At 38.9% G+C, this 14,748-nt stretch overlaps 1 protein-coding gene across 1 annotated transcript in view; it reads right to left on the bottom strand.

Moving 5' to 3' along the window:
• The window catches only part of oxct1a (3-oxoacid CoA transferase 1a), a 59,300-nt gene that overhangs the window by 11,291 nt on the left and 33,261 nt on the right, over positions 1-14,748 (bottom strand). The window contains exons 13-15 of the mRNA XM_084728696.1: positions 13,371-13,446; positions 1,397-1,486; positions 492-572 (exon numbers count right to left, since the gene is read on the bottom strand). Of these exons, the coding sequence (XP_084584822.1) occupies positions 492-572; positions 1,397-1,486; positions 13,371-13,446 (247 nt within the window). The remainder of the gene's footprint in view (positions 1-491; positions 573-1,396; positions 1,487-13,370; positions 13,447-14,748) is intronic.

The following is a 14,748-nucleotide window of genomic DNA, read 5'->3' as shown; positions in this document are numbered from 1 at the left end:
CAGCTTAGTTAGCTACAGCTAGCTGGAGGTGTGCCAATTCACCTCCTGGGCGCTGCCAAGGTGCCCTTGAGCGAGGCACAAAACCCCACACTGCTCAGGGCGTCTTACTATATGTATGTGGCAGCCCCTCACTCTGATATCTCTCTGATGTATGTCTGTTTGTGTTTGCACGTGTGTGTGTGTATTTCAAGCCTCAGGCATGTAATTTCCCTAATAACACTACTGTTAAACTTCAGAGCAACAGGTATCCAGTTGTATGCACAATACACCCCAAAAAGTGGTTCTGTTAAAATAATGCTAAATAAACTACTTGCACAAAATTCTCTCCTGTCTTCCAAATCAATTTTTTTTTACAGGCTGAGAGCCATAGCTTACTCACTGGCACCGTCTATGTAGCACCTATGAGTAATCAGCCTACGTTTATGACTAATGGCTTATCCATCCATTCATGCATGCGCCCATCCATCAACTTCTAACAGATAAAAACACACCTTTTCTGTGATGATCCGATCAACACACTGCTTCCCTGTCAAAGGCAGGCTGCATTTGTCCAATATCTTGTGTTTTCCCCCCTGAAAGAAAAAAAAGCAGTTGGTTAAAAGAAAGATGAGCTGGAGGCCAGTCATCCAGTTCAGCCAGTTGAACCTGTCAATCACACATAAAAGTTTACTAATACTTTCAGCATTGCAGCTTGAATTTTAATATATCCAGGGCTACAGCTGGTTATGTACACTGATCCTATCCCTGAAGGGTATACAGCAAATATTCCACGTGGGTGTGCCCCCCCCAACCCCTTTCCCCATCAAGAAAACAGGCTTCAGGGCAGTAAATTTATGCTCACCTGCTGCACCATCTGGACTATAGCTGGGCGCCAGACAGGCTCCCATTAGCGAAAAACAGCATGCTTCTATGAATACAGAATGTTACGTTGCCCTTGCATCATATTGGTCTGGACTTTCCAAAGTAAACCAATTCAGTTGGATTGCCTACTGCTATTGTCAGAAGCCCCGTGGGGTTATTCATCTCTAGCTGCAGCACCAGTCTGACTAATCAGCTCTTCCTGAGACTCCAGTTTCAGACTTGTATTCAAATTAGCCAAAGAGAGGAATGAACAGGAGATGGTTTGTGTGAAAAAACCTCTTCAGGATGAGCTCACACTCTGGTAAAGAGGCATTAAGCAATGCATTAGCAGAATTATCCTTAATCAGTCATAACACTCACACTCATTATTAGTGGAAGCAGACACAAGGTACGGTGGTGAAGGTACAAACATGGGAAGAAAATTGTCAATTTAATTTGACCTGGTTTCTTGAGTATGGGGATCTTTTGGGGGTAATTTGTAAAGGTAAAAACACAGTAAAAGCACACACTCAAACACACACTCATGTATACAAACCTTAGCTGAGTGCTCCATAGTGACCACCACCTTGGTTCCAGCACTTGCCACCAAATCCATGGCTCCACCCATTCCCTTCACCATCTTACCCTGAGAACAGACAGTAAAAGAATAATGAGAATTCAGTTATCCTATTTATTTAAAGGTTTATCGACCTCTTTGAAATGAGGCTGAGAACTGACACACCTATTTTCACATCAACCCCATCAATCAATAAGAGGAAACAAGGTGGGAAAATCACAGTTTCCTCACAGTCTACCCACCTCTGTATTTACCACTTAACCCCTGCTTACAATATAAAGCCCCTTTCACACTGGTTAAGAAAACACCCACTAACATCTGCCTTTTGTTTTCAGTGGGAAAGGGTACAATTGGCATTCAGTCCAAGGTCCAATGACTCTGCAGTGGTCACAGGTATTTAACGGCTCCAACTCGGATGGGCAGTGATGTAAACATGACATCTGGGTGGACACACTAATTTTTGCCCCTTGTCAGCTGCAGGTCAACTCCATCAGCAAGTTCTGCAACTGTTTTGCTTCTTTTCCATACACAGGTGCTGCTTGTCTTGCATCAGTCAAGCACAATGGAGCTAGCACCTGTTTGAAGTTGTGTATTTAACTGATGACCAGTTTGTTTTGAGTTGAGGGCCTGAAGAATTTAATTTCTTATAAATTGTTCTCACTGAAAGCCTTGTTAATTTGCTATCAAAGCAGGCTTTCATCAGCATTACCTTAACACAACTCCTATCTATCTGAAAGCAAACATGAAATAGTAGGCGGATACCTGAACACACAAACTGCAAAACAGGAGAAAAACCACAAAGATTCAGTTAAGATAGCTAGAAGCTATAAAAAATACTGCAAGATACACACAGAGAAACTTTTAAAATTGTTTTTTCTGTCTGGTCTCCTGCACAAACATGAGTTTAGTGTCAACTTTCCTGACCCACGCACATCAGATAAACTTGTCTAATGGCAGTGGGGAAAAAGGTCAATCACCTAGGATTAAAAACCTGCTTGGATGTGTCATTTTTTGTGTTAATACCATATAACACAATCCAATTCAAAACCGACATTCACCATGACCTTAAAAATGACCAGAAAGTACAGTGTACAACAAATTAAACAAAATCATACGAAATGACAGTAAACAAAAGCATCAGTTTTAGAGGCTGTGAGTAAATTACTGCAATATGTTTTTCTCTTCTGCTGTAAATAAAGAACAAGAGATAGCCTTCCCAAAAACAACTACTCCTCCATAAAAAATACATAAAAGTTTACAAAGCTGCTCTGTAGCTCTGTCTCTTCAATGCAATGGATATCTTCTAATGCTCTGTGTCTGGTAAAGCCCAATTTTATCTTTGGACTAGCAAGACCCTGAAAAACTTCACACACTGAGAGAATGGGAGGAGACTAGGATTGCTCTTCAATATTAGAAAAATGTGGCAAGGTTACAGTGACAAAACCATAAAGGTTTGCCAATTAAAATATGTTAAAATCCACCAATGACTCCCAGAGTAACTTGAAAGATTTTTTTCTTGCTGTATGGGTGACAGTAACATTTTACTTTGCATCTTAATTGATAAGGGGAGGCAGTGACATAACTAGGCACAGAAATATTGGGTGAAATGCAAAATGGAGCACACAGGTTATAAACACGTCCAGCTTAACAAGTTTAAATCACATATTCAGAGGTGAGGAGAGGGTGAACATTCCATATCCATTATAATAATCCACTGCATTGCAAAACTTTTAAAAGGGACGATTTCTGTGGTCGAAAGTAGTTTGGTAGAAAGCAGCTCCACTGAATGTTGTTGGCAGCGTGTTCTACGGATTACACAGAGAAGCAGTGAGGCCGTTTCTGGAAAGACATGTTGCCGCTGAATGCTTTTAATGTAAATTTTCTATGCTATGAGCACCACTAACTAAATTACATTCACTGCCTTTGTACTGGGGCGCTGGCAGAAATGTCACGGACAGATATCTGAAGACCTGAGCAAATGAAACCGAAGTTATCTGCATGAACAGATACCAGTGGAGGTGAGTGAAAAAATATGCTTTTGTAACTGTGTGAACCAAACCTCAAAACTCATGGATCTTGGTACAATTTGAGAAGTGGTATTCTGAGTGTGTATTTAAAGGAAGTAAATATTGCACAAAGATGCAGCGGCAACAGGATTTCAGCACTCAGATTATTTAAGACCATTATAGGAGCAAACACGGTGCTTTGATTGGGCCTTTTCTATAAATGGAATTCACAGCCATACATATATGTTCAAAGAAAATAGCTGGGTAGAAATGTAAATGCACTGCCAGGTCTCAGTAAGCGGTATCTGCTAAATGTTTGTGTTGCTACCACAGATCTTTAGCAGCTAACAACTAGAAGACTGCATGTACTAGAGTGCAGATCTCTAACTTGAAAATAATATTTAGATATAACCCTTTTGCAAACATCAATACTTTGATAATTAACTGTGATTTAATAACATTTTTTCTCAGAAACTGTATTTACATTAATTTTGTAATTTAATTACATGTAGGTTGTTACTTTCTAGCACTGTTAGTATCCTGTTAGACATCTGTGTGATATTTTGTCATATTTAGGGGATGAATTCTTGAGTCAAATCCAAAAACATGTTTTGTGAGGTCACAGTGACCACCAAAATCTAATCAGTCCATCCTTGAATTTGCAGAAATTCTTTCCAGCATTCCTGAGTTATCGCGTTCACGAGAGTTGGATTACAGTGACCTCTGAACTTTAACCACCAAAATCAAATCAGTTCAACCCTGAGTCCACGCCGTCATTCGTGTTATGTCTGAAGACATTCCCTTTAGGCGTTGCTGAGATATTGCCTTGATAGAAACAGGACAAACATGAGGTCACAGTGACTGCTGACATATTACCACCAAACTTTAATCAGTACATCATTGGGTCCACGTGGACGTTTGTACCAAATTTGACAAAACACCTCTCAAGCGTTGTTAAGATATCCCATTCAAGAGAATAGGATGGACACGAGCTTACAGTGACCTTGATCTTCAACCACCAAATTTCATCAGTTCATTCTCAAATCCAAATGGTCATTTGTTTGGAAGAAATTCCGCTCTTGAGATATTGCTTTCACAAGAATGGAATGACACAAAAACATGTCTGTAGTCACGTCTGTCACTGGTGTGGAGGCATTAAAAAAAACAGTAGTATGCAAGATAAACTGTGGACAAGTTCCAGGTCTGTTTTTCCACGCATACATGCACGCATTCATGCAAGCAATCGCATGATCCCTTCCAGATTTATGCCTGGCGAAGATAACAACAATGTACTAAAGTTAAAATATAAAGTTTTAAAAGTATAATCATGCTAGTCCATAGTTTCTTTTATAGATCAACAATCCCCAAACATCAATTGACCACTGTGTGTTATTTAGGCAGAAAAATAGAACTTTGATTGTAAAGAAATGTGAGAAGAGCAGAGAGCAAGCAGCAAAGCATCTGTAGTGAAGCAAACTTCAAATAGGAGGCATCCCTTTAATACAATAACCAGTGTTCATTTGTCTTCATCTTTTATAAGAGATGCTTAGATGAGATGGTTAAACTAGGGACTTGGAGTTCCCATGCAGACACAAAGTGCACAATACATTAAACAAACATTGAACACTGAACATTAAACAAAATAAATTGATGTTTTCCTTAAAAATTGGAATAAAATCACATTGAGTTTACTTTCAAATAGAGAGTCGGAGAAGAAAAGTACTTTTAAACAAAATAAACAATCTGACAGATCATCTCATCACATCACAGCAACAGAACTGCCAGCTGGGTGAAAAATTGGCTCCTAGTCCCTCATTGTTCCCAATAAGGAACATTTCCAAATAAGGAAGGCTGACATGCAGATATGGCCACAGGGTGACGGCTGAGTAACTGAATTAAAATCCCATTTGCTCATCAATCATGTGAAGAGCCTGCTTTGCTCTCTGCTCGATAACCAGAGGATATGTATGCCAAGTGTGGTGCATCATAAGGATACTGTTTGCCTTCGGGGAGGCCAGCTGGGTGGAGAAGATATCAACAGGGAGCGGAAGGAGGGCTGGGAGAGGGGAGGTGGTGTAGAGGAAGTAGGAGAAAGCATAGACTGAGGATATGGGAGAGGCTGCATTTAATTTCATATATTTTACTTGATTATATCTTGATAGAACACCAATTGAAAATGGACTACTATAACAGCAAAACATCCTTTAATAAAACCCAAAAATGTTATTAAAATGGTATCTATTCTGACTTTTAACCTTCAAACACAATCTTGCCTCCCGTTTCTCCTTCCTTTTCATCCAACACACTGTTACTACAAAAGGAGACCGTGTCCTTTTTCATATGATCAATGTTAATGCACTTTCTGACAGTCAAAGGGCTGGGTGGTGTGTGCAGAGTTATCCCCTCAAGGGATAACATTGTCTGACTCGACAGTAGTCTGGATTTACAGCTGTGTGAGCCACACATCTGCTTATGTACTCCAACCTGCAAGGCTGCAGTTAATTGAATAGGGGACTGTTTTTTTTTTCAAATTAAACATCTGCATTGAATTACTAGTCTGGTTATGATCAATAAGAGAGTCAAACTACAAAATGATCTTGTTTTGCTGGGAGGGGGCATGAAATTTCTACTGGAGACACCCTTTACCATAAAAATAAATTGATTCAGTTGTATGTTTCTGGCAACAGAAAACAAAGGCATCAAGTGACTGGAACTGTAATAGGTCATTTATTTTTGAATGAATGCTAGTGAGGAAATCAAATGATGGAGCTATAGTGCCTGTGTTGCACTGCAGTGACAGCAGCCAAGCATACAAGTGTGTGTGTGTGTCTGCATGTGATCAAATGTTCTCACGAATGCGTACAACCTTGTTATTTAGAAAACCTTAATAAAATAACCTTGCTGCAGAGACGTGCAGGCAGGTATGGGCTCTGCTGCTCACAGAGTACTGTCGATGACCTAAATTGACTGGCATTTGCTTGCCTCTGATTCACAGCTTTGCATGTGGTTATCTGAGCCCCCTTTGATCTAAGCTGTTGCATCAGCAAAACTCAGTTATCATGACCTGTAAGTGTGTCGAAGAACAAATTTATTAAATGGCTCAAAGCTAATAACCTATTCCATCCTGCTTACTAAAGTGATTTTATTCAATCCAATCAAGCTTTAACGTCTGTCTGTTAGACTTGTTTTGTCTGACTAGGTTTGGTTGCTAGGCTTCTGTAAACCTGTTGACCTGCAACTATGGCAGACAAAAACTGGATCTATCTTGATTACTCGCCTCTTAATACTGGAGGCAACCCAGATTAAGAAAATACTATTTTGCTAAATTGATAGTTTTATGGATTCTGTTGCCATAGCATCTGGCGTTCGACCAGCAGAACATTCAGCAAGGTGCTTAAATGGAACAAATATATTGCCAGTACAATATCCAAAGAGAGAAATATCCTCTGCCTAAGTCGCCGACAAGACCGTGGGTAATTTAGTCATTTAATTAACACCGCTTTGATGATATTAACCTTGCTGGTCTGACTAAAGCCCCACAGGTTTTTAATTTCCTTGCCACTCAGATTGTGTCCATTTGCCTGCTATAATCTTGGCACCATGGGGACACTAGGGCACCTGAAAGTGTGTATCTTGACACATTTCATTGGCACATAAAATATGAAAATATTGCCATGAGACATCTCTCTTCATGACAATTATGGTTCAACTGATCAAACACAATAGCAGATGTTTATACATATGGTTTAAGGAGAACTGTAGCACCGTTACATAATGTATTATAAAAGACTAGCCTAGCATCACTTTTCAGAAAGGTGAATTGGTCTAGAAACTCTCCATTCATTTTGAAACGTGTGACAAATTGGTCTGTTTGATAGTCATGGCAAAAATCACACCATAATATTTTTTATACACTTTTCAATGAAACTGACAATAATAATGTAAAAAATATTATTACTCTAATACCACAAATCATATCACAATTGAAATGTAAGGCAAAATAACTGCAATTAGATATTGTTTCAAAAGACAAGGAGGGAAAAAAACAAAGTAGTAATGACAGTTTGATCTCAGTCAGAATGACCTACAATTAAATCAGGGCAGTGAAACGTGCGACGTAATATTTCAAAATCTGGACCTGTGTTGCTCCTCTGTCAATCATCATATAGAACCCGCCCTTGATTAAATAAACAGGTCTGACTGGCCTGAGCTGATGTGGTGGAATTCTGTTGGAATGGAAAAGGGGCCAAACACATCTGCCAAATGCCAAACGAAAACATGAACTGGGCAGATCCATCTGTAACTGAAGACCTAACAATTTAAATGCGCAAAACATGCCCAGTTACACTAAGTGTGACGATTCAAACATACTTGCACACAATTTTGTAGTTATTAATTTTGCTGCTTCACATTAGAGCCAATAATGAGGAAATCTCCTCACACTTGTTCCTACAGATGGTCCTTTTCGCCCTCGAAACAGCCATTTTACTTTTTTTTTTCCTGGCTTATTGAACTATCTCTTTGAAATTAATCCTAGCCAGAGGCAGATATACAGTAGCCTACCCATATGCTAATTAAATAGGCGTTAGAGAAGCTGTAGCTAGGCGATGGAATAACCATTCATATAATGGCTCTAAAAGTGAGAGATAATGTGGGTACACTACAGGAGGCAGTATCAGTGGTGCAGAACCCAGATAAGACAAGACTTCTTAAGTTAAAGCTCTGCGGAGATGACTCCTATCACAACATACAAGAGGAGAAACAATGACAGTCAGTCCCACACAACCAACATAACTAAAGCTATTTACATAAGGTTTTTAAGGTTTTTTTTAAAGAATGGAACAGCAAAGAAACTGCTTCACACTATGATTTGCTTTCCATACAACAGGGATGGTCTTTCTGTCTGGGAAATGGGGCAACAGGTGTTCAAAGTCTGAGTTTTGTCTTTCAGAGACTAAAGGACTGATTCTGTGGTACTGGTGTTCCAAAATATGCTGCCGTGGCACTAATCCATGAGAAAAGCATCATGGGAAGCATTCTTTGACTAGCACTGTATTTCTCTTACTAGGCTTAAGGGTCGCTTGCATTTTTTTGTGTTGCCATGACGACAGAATACGATTTCCTCACTTGTTGTGCAAGTGTTCACTTTCCAGTCAGTGGCAGAAACACCACAGAAAATGACCCCCTTCACAATCCAAGAGTTCCCACTTACCAACTGGCTTCCTTTCTCTCCCCCACAAATTCTCTAACAATCTCTGCTGTCTGATACAAACGGCTCTCTATTTAATAACATAGTGACGGACCGCTACGAGCCTTCGTTACCCAGACAACTAATGGCAAGAATCAAGAGGGAGAGACGAGACTGACAGGAAGACAATGGCCACTGTGCTCAAAGTAACTGGAAAACGTAACTGTTTACTGTGCATACCTGGTGAACAGGATTACAATCAGCATTTTTTTCTCCAAAAACTAAAATAAACTCATTCGAACTTTAAATCTAAACCAGAGAAGAACAAACACCATAAATATTTAGTGTAAATATGTAGCAGGGAGGAAAGGTTAATAATTACAATCCAGAAGATATTCCACATGAATATTGTGCGGTTGATTCCAAAGCCTCATACTCCAAGTCTATTACTGAATAATAAATAAGTTAATATTAATATAATATTAATAAAACTGCATATATTTGAATTGGTATTCAATTAGAGAAAACATCAAATTATTATATACCATTGAAGCTGGATGAGAAACAGTTTCTGACCCACAACAAATTGAAGTTTTGGTTATAGTCAAATTCAAGCTACAGCTGTAATGATTAATCGACCATGAATCGGTATTTATTACACTGGCAACTACTATTGCAACAACTACTGTATGTTGCTAATCAATTAATTGGTTCGAGGACTTATTTACAAAAAGAAATCTAAATCCTAAAAATGTGATTATTTTCTCTTTTTTTTTTCAATTTTCATTTTCAAACCACCGCACATTGAAAACAGCAACTTCCCAGCATTTTGTGATGTGTGGTTTGTGGCCTCCTACTTATCATTCCATCAGACGGCACACATCAAAATAGACTAAAAGATCACACTAAGCGCAACCATGTTTTCAAGGACTTCCAGCACAGTACAGCAAAATATAATGACGCTTATAATGCTACTCATAATGCTGAAAACACAAGGTTACAAAAGCTGTCTGAAATAACCAGTGGAGTTCAATCCCTGTCACATGCATGGGAAACCAAAAACTAAACACTTTAAAATGTACAGAAAGAGACACTGATAGATTTCTTTGGCTACAAGTACCTAACAGGACATCTCTAACTGAGAACTGAGAACCTGGCAATCATGTCCAGGTCAAGCTGTTTATGATGCAGCAGGAAAGTGAGTGAAGTTCTAAGAAAAAAAGCACCATGCACTTAGGCAGCTCCTTCATTAAAGCTCCCATCAGGCCTTATCATGAGCACTTGAGCTAGTAACTGCATTTTAATAGTCAATAGCTCGAGCTATTGCAGCACTTAAGCTGCAGTTATACTGAGCCTCCAGGGGTTTGGACTATATGTCTGATGTAGCACTTGTTTTTCTCCGCTCAAAGTCAACAACTATCAAACTGAATTCTGTTTTGTAAACTAAATAGCTGGTATTTGAGTTGAGCTGATACATTTTTATTGCTTTTGTCAACTTCCTTATTATTCTCCTCAGATGTAAAGGTGAAAGTAAAAACTGCTGCTCAGAAAGCCAAAATCCAAGTCAGTAAAAGTCAAATGCAGTTCTCATTTTTCTCAAAGTGTGTGTGGCCGGCTGTTAGAAATCTGTGAGGAGGTTTTTTCTGACAGGAAACATCAGTGTCTGTATCTCCTGTGAACTGCTGGCTGCAAGATCCCTACGATTAGGAGAGCTTAATAACGCTCCAGCCGCTAAATGATAAAATAGCGCACCAAATCCAAAATGCCATCCTTTATTCTATTACCCCTTTCTCTGCCTCTATTGTTTTTCCAGATGTTTCAGGCTGAGTGGAGATGTAAAAGCATTTCAAAGCCCTCAACTGGAAAATGTTCATCTGCATTTTGCATATTAAAAGCGCTCAAAATCAACATAATCACGCTGAGAGTACTGCGTCCCAGACTCCTACGTACAACATTTCCAATTTCACGCTATGTACCCATCTTTAGATAGTGAATAATTTTCATTATCACAGAAGGTGGGAAATGTAATTCTCTTCATCCATCCTTTCAAAAGAGGGGACAATGAAGATTGAAGCGTAGGTGAGGATGGAGGTGTGTGTGCCTGTTTTGCAGCATTATTTTGCTGTTCAAACTGTCCAACGCTAGAGCGGCCAAACAAGATAAACTCTCTGCTTCTAAATAACAGCTCCGCTGCAGGACTTGAATATCTGCATAACGTTCTTAATCAAGCACCGGTTAATTGGCAATTACCATGGACAAACAAGTACAACTGGGGAGGTAAAGAGGAAATAAATTATGCTGCAAAATTTAGAGATCACCATCAATAACAGTTTTCTTGTGCACAATGCTGGTTTACATCATTTATATACATTATGTTTAAATATTAATGTTATATTTACAAAGTCTCTATACGTAAACACTTCAACACTCTGAATCCACTTGGGTGCATCTTTGAAATGATGCACTGGCTGAAACAACCTTGCATGTACTGTACACTTCAGTCAAGCAGAAAACAGCTGTGTGCCAGGGGGCATTCTGGTAGAGCCCTCCCACACTGTGAACAGGCTTTTAATGGGTTCTTGACCTTAGTAATCACTGAGGAGGACTGTGGCCACTGTGGTCTTAAGACCAATTGACCTGATGAGACATCTCGCAATAATGTTGGCCACCCATTATACCGTGGCACTCACTAACACCCCCCTACCCCTCGATCCCCTGTGCTCATATCACGATGCTCTTGAATAACAACAAACAAGGCTGCACCTTTGTGAATCTGTTTGAATCAAGACGTCATTTTTTGAATAAAGTTTAAGGCCACCATGCATGAAGTAAGAGATTATAATTAAGTCCAAACTATCTAAATGCAAATAATGTACGTCAAGAAATGACTTTTTTTCTCCCATGATGATTAAATAACCTTTAAGATCTTTTGAACTTAAAATTTCAACCAGTGAGTATGCAGAAACATGAGTAAAGGAGAATTAGTCACAAAACAGTCATTGCATAAAACATGCATGTGTTCAGAGTAGAGCTGAAACAATTTACCAATTAGATAATTAACACAAAAATAATCTTTTGATCATTGATAATTTAGTCAGATGACTTGCTGCTATACTTTGTCTAATAAATTGACAAAGGTTTTGGTCTGATATGCTGCATCTGAAATCACATTCTTAGCATTACATATGATTACATATCCCAAATAGGTACCACTGTTTAACATACTTTTGTGTCAATAAGCAGCAGTATGTATTGTTTCAGATGCAAGACCTCCACGCTGGTTGGAGGCGCATAACCATTATAACGTGTGCAAACAATGAACTAATTTAAAAAACATTACATTTGGCAAAGTGAACCCTTACTTACATTTTAATTGAAGTGTTACTGATGTAAGTGTGATTGATGCAGAGTCCATTGCTTGTAATATTTCTCTGGAAATAGTATGCATCTCAGGGGGTTTTGGATATTATAAAAAATCCCACATACTGTTTTAATGTAGTAAATCATAGCCACAGTCAGACAAAACAAGCAATTATAAGTCACTTTTAACTCAAGGAAACAGTTTCGAATAAAATGATTAATGGAGAATATAATCAGCAGATTAATCAAATATGAAGATCACGGTTGCAGCACTAATTCAGAGTTTCCTTTAATGAATAAATGACTACATCACTGCAAAAAAAAAAGGTAACAACTGTTTGCTTGTTTACGTTTGTACCATTAGCGTCTCAGGCGCTAATTTGCGGTTTTCATCATATAGGTTGCAACTCAGAGGTTGTTCTGGTTTCCCAGGGTCTTTGAAAACGCAGACGTGGACGCTGCGATATCGTGTCCAATGGCAGGACTTATACCCGCAGTGTGCAACCAGTGTGTCAGACTAATTACTAACTGACACTCACTAAAATACAGCGCTGCCACTACATGTATGTCACACACTGTGACCAGGGCACCATGTGCCAGAGGGGGCACCAGAACAGCATCATTATGGACACAGGAAGTATAATAAAAACCATCATGAAGTCTAATGTTACTCAACAATCCTGTGGTTTATCAGTGAAGTGAACTACAATGCAGACTGGCTGCTTTGACATACAGTCAGCTGGTGTTCAGCACCTCCAAACGAAACTGAATTCCAGCGTCTCTGCTAATAATCATCATTCATAATAATTGTAACGATGAATTATTCAAATGTACGATGAAGCACAACTACAGCAGGTGGGCACCATTACAGGCAACACAATATATAGATAATTGCTTTAGAAAATGACTACAATAATAATGCGTTTATTAAAATAATTACATTTTTAATTCAATAAATAAGTTACGATGCTTCCCTCTTTCATCTTCACATTTGGTTTCCTTTTCTGTAGTAGTAGTATTTAAGTGATTGAAATGTTTTCTTTTGAAACATTTTTGCAGGTTAGGTTTAGCAATCACACTTAAGGAATCCAAATGGCCACCAAAGGCCCGGATCAAATAAATATTAAAATGATTTCCCTGACATTAATAGAGTAGAAAAATGTCAAACATTTTGTGCTTGTATGTGTCCTTGACACAACATGCATACAAGTAAAATACAATTCAAACCAACAAAACGGCACGACAAGCTGCCACAAAAAAGAAAATAAATAAATAAGCTTCACAAAGCAGCACTTGGAGCATGCCAATTGTACTGATGTTAGTGACCTCCAGCAGAAAGAGCAGAAAACATGAAATTGAAAACAAAGTAATAGATTTGTGCCATCAAAGCCAAACTTACTGGGATCATCCAGTTGGCTAGGTCCCCATATTTTGACACCTGCATGGCTCCCAGCATTGTCAGGTTGATGTGACCCCTAAAATGAATGACACAACAGGAGACGACAGCTGTCAACTTCTGAATCAGTTCAACTTGTGAAGTCAGACCAGTGAGTCCACTCATCAAAAAAGAAAAAAAAAAAGACAATATTTGATGCTGCTTGATACTTGAAGATAGATAGGACAGAACCTCACAACAAAACAAATGTCTTCACAATAGTAACCTTCTTCACATCTCAACTTTTTTCTTTATAACCTTGATACTTCTTTTTCAACCCTTTTTGTGCCACTGTTTATAATATCACTTGGATTTTGCATATTTACTCTCTGATTGATGTCTATGTCATATCTGCTCCTGTTACAAATTACATATAAACGCACTGTATTAACAGAATCAGTTACTATTATGTTATTTAAGTTTTTTTAGAGTTTTATCTCTCTATTCATGTGTGCTCCTTTATCCAGAGAGAGCGATCCCTTTTCCCGTTTCTCCAAAATAGTTCAAAGTCAAAGGTGAGGTGTATCCAACAATGTCTCTGGAGCTGGTGAAGGCATGTAAAGCAATGCAAGGTGGGTTTCTTGCTGCTGCCCAGAGTAAAATTATAAAGTATCTCAATTCCTCACTGTGTCTCAAATGCACATAGGAGGTGTGAGATCACATACAAACACATTTAAAGACTAGGATGAGATAACACCTTGCTTTAAAGAAGTACACGTTTAAAAGTAATCCCGGTACGAGAAGTAGCTCGTGTGGTATTTGAGGCAACGTGGCTCACAATCCACCATATGTTGTGTTATTCTTTCTCAGCGATTCTGGACTCAAAACTGTGTTCGCACAACCACAGACACACACACACACACACACAGTCAGCATGTTTCCGTTCAGTCTCCGCCAATGTGGCTGGACAGCGCTATTTATGAGCACTATTGGATTTCCACTGGGTGGACAAACAGAACTGATGCTGCAGGGAGTGCAGGTGGGCAATCTCAGACAGCTGGCAAATCAATAAGAACCAGGGACCTTGGGAATATTGGCAAGGCTGCTGTCTAGTTGAACTGGTGACAGTCGGTATTTGTTCATATCCAGTGTTACAAATTGTAGCAATGTCCTGTGGTCAACTGCTGCTTAATGGTCATAGCTGGCCTACGGTGTAGGTGAAATACTATTAAATTAAAGGTCCAGTGTGTGAGATTTATGGGTAAATGCCACAAAATCCTACACACTGATACTTTACAGGACCAGTCAATATCACCTCTAGCTGCCACTAAATCATTTAGTGTCCCCAACTAAAGATTTTCCTAGTAGAGATGCTCCATTCCACTTTTTTTCAGTTCCGATC

This window comes from Lutjanus erythropterus, chromosome 10, assembly GCF_056507025.1.
Source record: "Lutjanus erythropterus isolate fLutEry1 chromosome 10, fLutEry1.hap2, whole genome shotgun sequence".
Classification (NCBI taxonomy): domain Eukaryota; kingdom Metazoa; phylum Chordata; class Actinopteri; order Lutjaniformes; family Lutjanidae; genus Lutjanus; species Lutjanus erythropterus.
This window is presented reverse-complemented; position numbering and strand designations above follow the sequence as displayed.